At 35.1% G+C, this 3,916-nt stretch overlaps 1 protein-coding gene across 1 annotated transcript; it reads left to right on the top strand.

The window, feature by feature from the left end:
* The first annotated feature begins 955 nt into the window (after nucleotides 1–955).
* Nucleotides 956–1,924, top strand: LOC130471485 (uncharacterized). The gene has a single exon (XM_056841657.1). It carries the CDS (start codon nucleotides 956–958, stop codon nucleotides 1,922–1,924), a length of 969 nt encoding a protein of 322 aa, XP_056697635.1.
* The last annotated feature ends 1,992 nt before the right edge of the window (nucleotides 1,925–3,916 follow it).

Raw genomic sequence — 3,916 nt, forward strand, 5'->3', positions numbered from 1 at the left:
ATCGTAGTACCAATCACACCAACAATTTTGCTCAAACTTTTATCACCCCAATATTTAACATCCAGACCATGCAGTTTAATCCAGATAGGAAGCAATTTCACAGGGTCTTTGTTAAAATTGTTGTCAGGTGTCCATGGTTTCACAAACACAGGTTTAGAATCAAAAAATTGAGCGCTACCCTTCAGCACCTTCTGGCAGTTCTCCATTGTAGTAAATCGAATCAAGAAAACCCCCTTGCCAACCATTGCTACCTTGTCTATCCCCAATTTTCCCCAAATTCGATTCACAAAACCAGCCATCACATTTTGGGGGGGATTAGCACCTAAGATATAACAGATAATCGAAGATTGCCAAAAAGCAATTTCATCCACAATATCATCATCATCAATCTTGATCAAATCAGGTTTCAGAATGTCATTCACATTAGTTCTAGGTAATTGCGTTTCAGTATTGACCATAGTTGCTCTGTTTTCTGAAAAACCCCCCATTCCCGCCATTTTGTGATTGAAAATGAGAGGAAAGGGTCTTACCGGCACTTAATCCATTAATCCAAGCATTGAACTCGGTTCGCACCTGAGATTGATGCTGCAAGTCTCTTAGAGCTGTTGTTGGGGACAGAATTTGGCCTTCCATCAAAGCTTCAATATCTGGGTTTTGCATCGAGTTTTCGGAAATGGTGTCAAGGTCCTCTAATGGAGTACTAGGGGATCCTTTGGCCTGCGCACGAGTAATCGGCTTCACCATTGTCACATTCGCTGAGTTTTTCTCTCCATTGTTGAGCTTTCTTGCCTGCTTTCAAGGTCTTCCCATGGTGTCGAAGAGGTCGCCCCTTCGAAACCTCTCAGCCGCAAGCTTTACATACTTGTAGTGTTGCAATTTTAATAATTGCATTATTGGTTGAATTTATATCTAGTTGCAATTCCTTTATTTAGTACATTTTCCTTATTCAGGCAAGATGATGAGAGGGCGACTTCATAACCTGGGAAAGAAGGGATCAGGCAAAGTTGGAACGGCGATTAGACGCCTAACTGACATAGCTCATAACTTGACTCAGGCTATGACAACCCAGTCAACTCGCCATAGTGATCTTGAAAACTTTGGTGACATTTTTAAGAAAGTGGCAGCTAGTAAGCCACCTACCTATGTTGGAAAGGAAGACCCTACAAGCCTAGAAAACTGGATTAGAGAGTTTGACAAACTGTTTGATGCTATCAATTGCCCCGAGGATCTAAAAATCAATAATGATGTGTACTATCTAAGGGAAGAAGCTAACCTATGGTGGTCACAACTAAAGAAAGACTTAATGACCAAACCTGATTTTGATTGGGAAACCATGAAAGAAGCCTTAAGAGCCAAGTTTTACCCTCCCTATCTAAAGAAGCAGAAATGCCTAGAGTTTACAAACCTTAGAATGGGGACCATGACTGTGAATGAGTATTACACCAAGTTTATAGAGCTAATGAGATTTACACCTGAAATAGTCCCAACTGAAGCCATGAAAGCTCAAAGGTTTGAACAAGGGTTAACTTTGACCTTGCAAGGGAAACTCGGGGGAGTTAACTTTGAATCCCTAGATGATGTTTATGGGCGTGCATCGCACTTGTATGGGATTAAGGGAAGGGAACTTGAGGGAAATTCTTCTGAAAAGAGGAAGGTGAATGGGAATGGAAACTTTCAAGGGGGTGAGAAGAAACCTAAGTTAAATGGAGACTTCAACCATGGAAAGAATGGAAACTACAACCAAAATAGGGGAGAGAACCGTGACTTCAACCGAAACGGGAAAGGAAACTTCGGGAATGGAAGTGCTAGGAACGAGAATTTTGGGAATGCAAATGGGGATAAGCCTAAGAGAAACTATTTCTGCAAAAAGTGTGAGAATAACCATCCAGGGAAGGATTATGAGGGAAACCTAGTTACTTGTTAATTATTTCTGTAAGAAGCAAGGGCATCGTGAGTTGGAATGCTACAAGAAAGCATTTGGGGAATCAACATATAACCTAGGGCAGAATGGGAAAAATTCACACTCAAGTCAACAAGGATTAAGCCAGCAGGATGGAATCAACAACACCAAACCTCGAGGTTGAAGGGACAATTGTTCGTTATGAATCATCGTGAAGCTGAAAACGCGTATGAAGTAGAAGCTGGTACTTTTTCTATTCATGATCTACTTGCTAGCTAAACTTTTATTGTAATAGTAGGGCATCCCATTCATTCAAAGAGTTTTAGTTTTCAAAATTTAATAGGCGAGTTACAGGGTCGTAACTTTCTTTTTAAGGGGGGTAGAATGCGATAGAGTTTCGCGCCTTTAACCATTTTTAGCGCGATTTTGTAAAGTTTTAGCAAATTTGGTATATTTTATGCATGTGCATTAGCAATCTTTCTTCTTTTGGAAAGTTGGTAAAATTGAGATATTTCCATTTTTGGAATATAATGTGGTATTTTGTCCTAAGTTTCTGGACTAAAGTTCTTTTAAGGGGGTAGACTGTAATACTCCATATTTTTAGGCATTTTATTAACAAAAGGTCTTGCGCGCACAAGGTGTACAATAAATTTATTGTACACCAAGATAACTTTAACCTTTTTTTTGGAACTTTAACCTAGTTTTGATTAACTTTTGTATTAGTAAAAAAAATTGATAGATAAATATTTTAAAGGGTTAAATGATTAATTTTATACATTATTAGTGATTTTGAAGAAATAAGTTTTACTAAAATGAAAATTTTTATCACTTAACAATAGATAACTTTTACATATATAAGCTTAACTTTTAAGCATTTTGAGTTAACTTTTACTTCGGTGTACAATATTCATTATACACCCATTGTAAATAAGATTTTGTGTTTTATTAATCATTTTATGCATTTTTTTAAAATATATATTTGATATTAAATTATTTTGGAGGGAAAAATATTCAAATATTTTGGAGGGAAAATATTGAGATGTCTTTGAGGAATATTATTTGCAAAAATAAGTTTAATTTATTATTTTCGTATTTAACTAAATTAATTAAATTGGATATAGATTCTTAATTCTATTAGGAATCAATTTTGGAGAAAAAGAGTTTTCATCAACTTAAAATTATTTTATAAATCCGAAAATTATGTTTAGTATTTTATAAAATCTTTTTTATAGTAAAAGATATTTATGAGAATAATTTTACTTTAAATTGGAATATAAGTGTTTTACCAATTCAAAATTTCTTAAAAATCCGAAATCTTGTAGAAAAATTCTGAAAATTTCAGGATACATTCTAAATAATTATTCAAGCCTCTGTTCAAATTTTGGTGATTTTATCTTTTATATTTCTATTTTAAACAATTTTTACTCTAAACCGAATATCACCAAAATCATGACTAGTTTCAGAATCCTATCATAGCTGAAACACCAACCACGACTATACCTCTTAGGGTTCCATTCTAACTATAACCATAATCCTACACCTATAAATACCCCCTACTTCATTCATCATTCCTCACACCAAAAGTTGAGAGTTTTCCCAAGCCCGCTTTTAAACTTCTTCTCCCTCTTTGGCTCTAAACCTTCTTACCTAAAACCCTTATACAACTACTACGACACCCCCGTCGTGAACTCCTTGCCACCGACGTCTACCTCTTGGTGTCGTGACTTCCACACCCCAATTGTTTTCAAATCCTTCTCTTTTACGGTCAGTTTTTTACTATTCAAACTCTTCTAAATTAATGCCGTAATTTTTAAAAGTGTATTTTTAAACCACGAGTTCTAAATTCTGATTTATAATACTATTATTATGCATTCATAACTCATGAATTAAATTTAAGTCTATTAGATTTATTTTTATTAATTTAATTGTTTAATCATGAATTAATTAGGGTTTTATTTATTAATTGTTAGGAACTCGTGAGTGATCCGTAGCAGGATCAAACTAATCTTTGTGTGA

The sequence above is a fragment of the Spinacia oleracea genome, chromosome 4 (genome assembly GCF_020520425.1).
Source record: "Spinacia oleracea cultivar Varoflay chromosome 4, BTI_SOV_V1, whole genome shotgun sequence".
Taxonomy (NCBI): domain Eukaryota; kingdom Viridiplantae; phylum Streptophyta; class Magnoliopsida; order Caryophyllales; family Amaranthaceae; genus Spinacia; species Spinacia oleracea.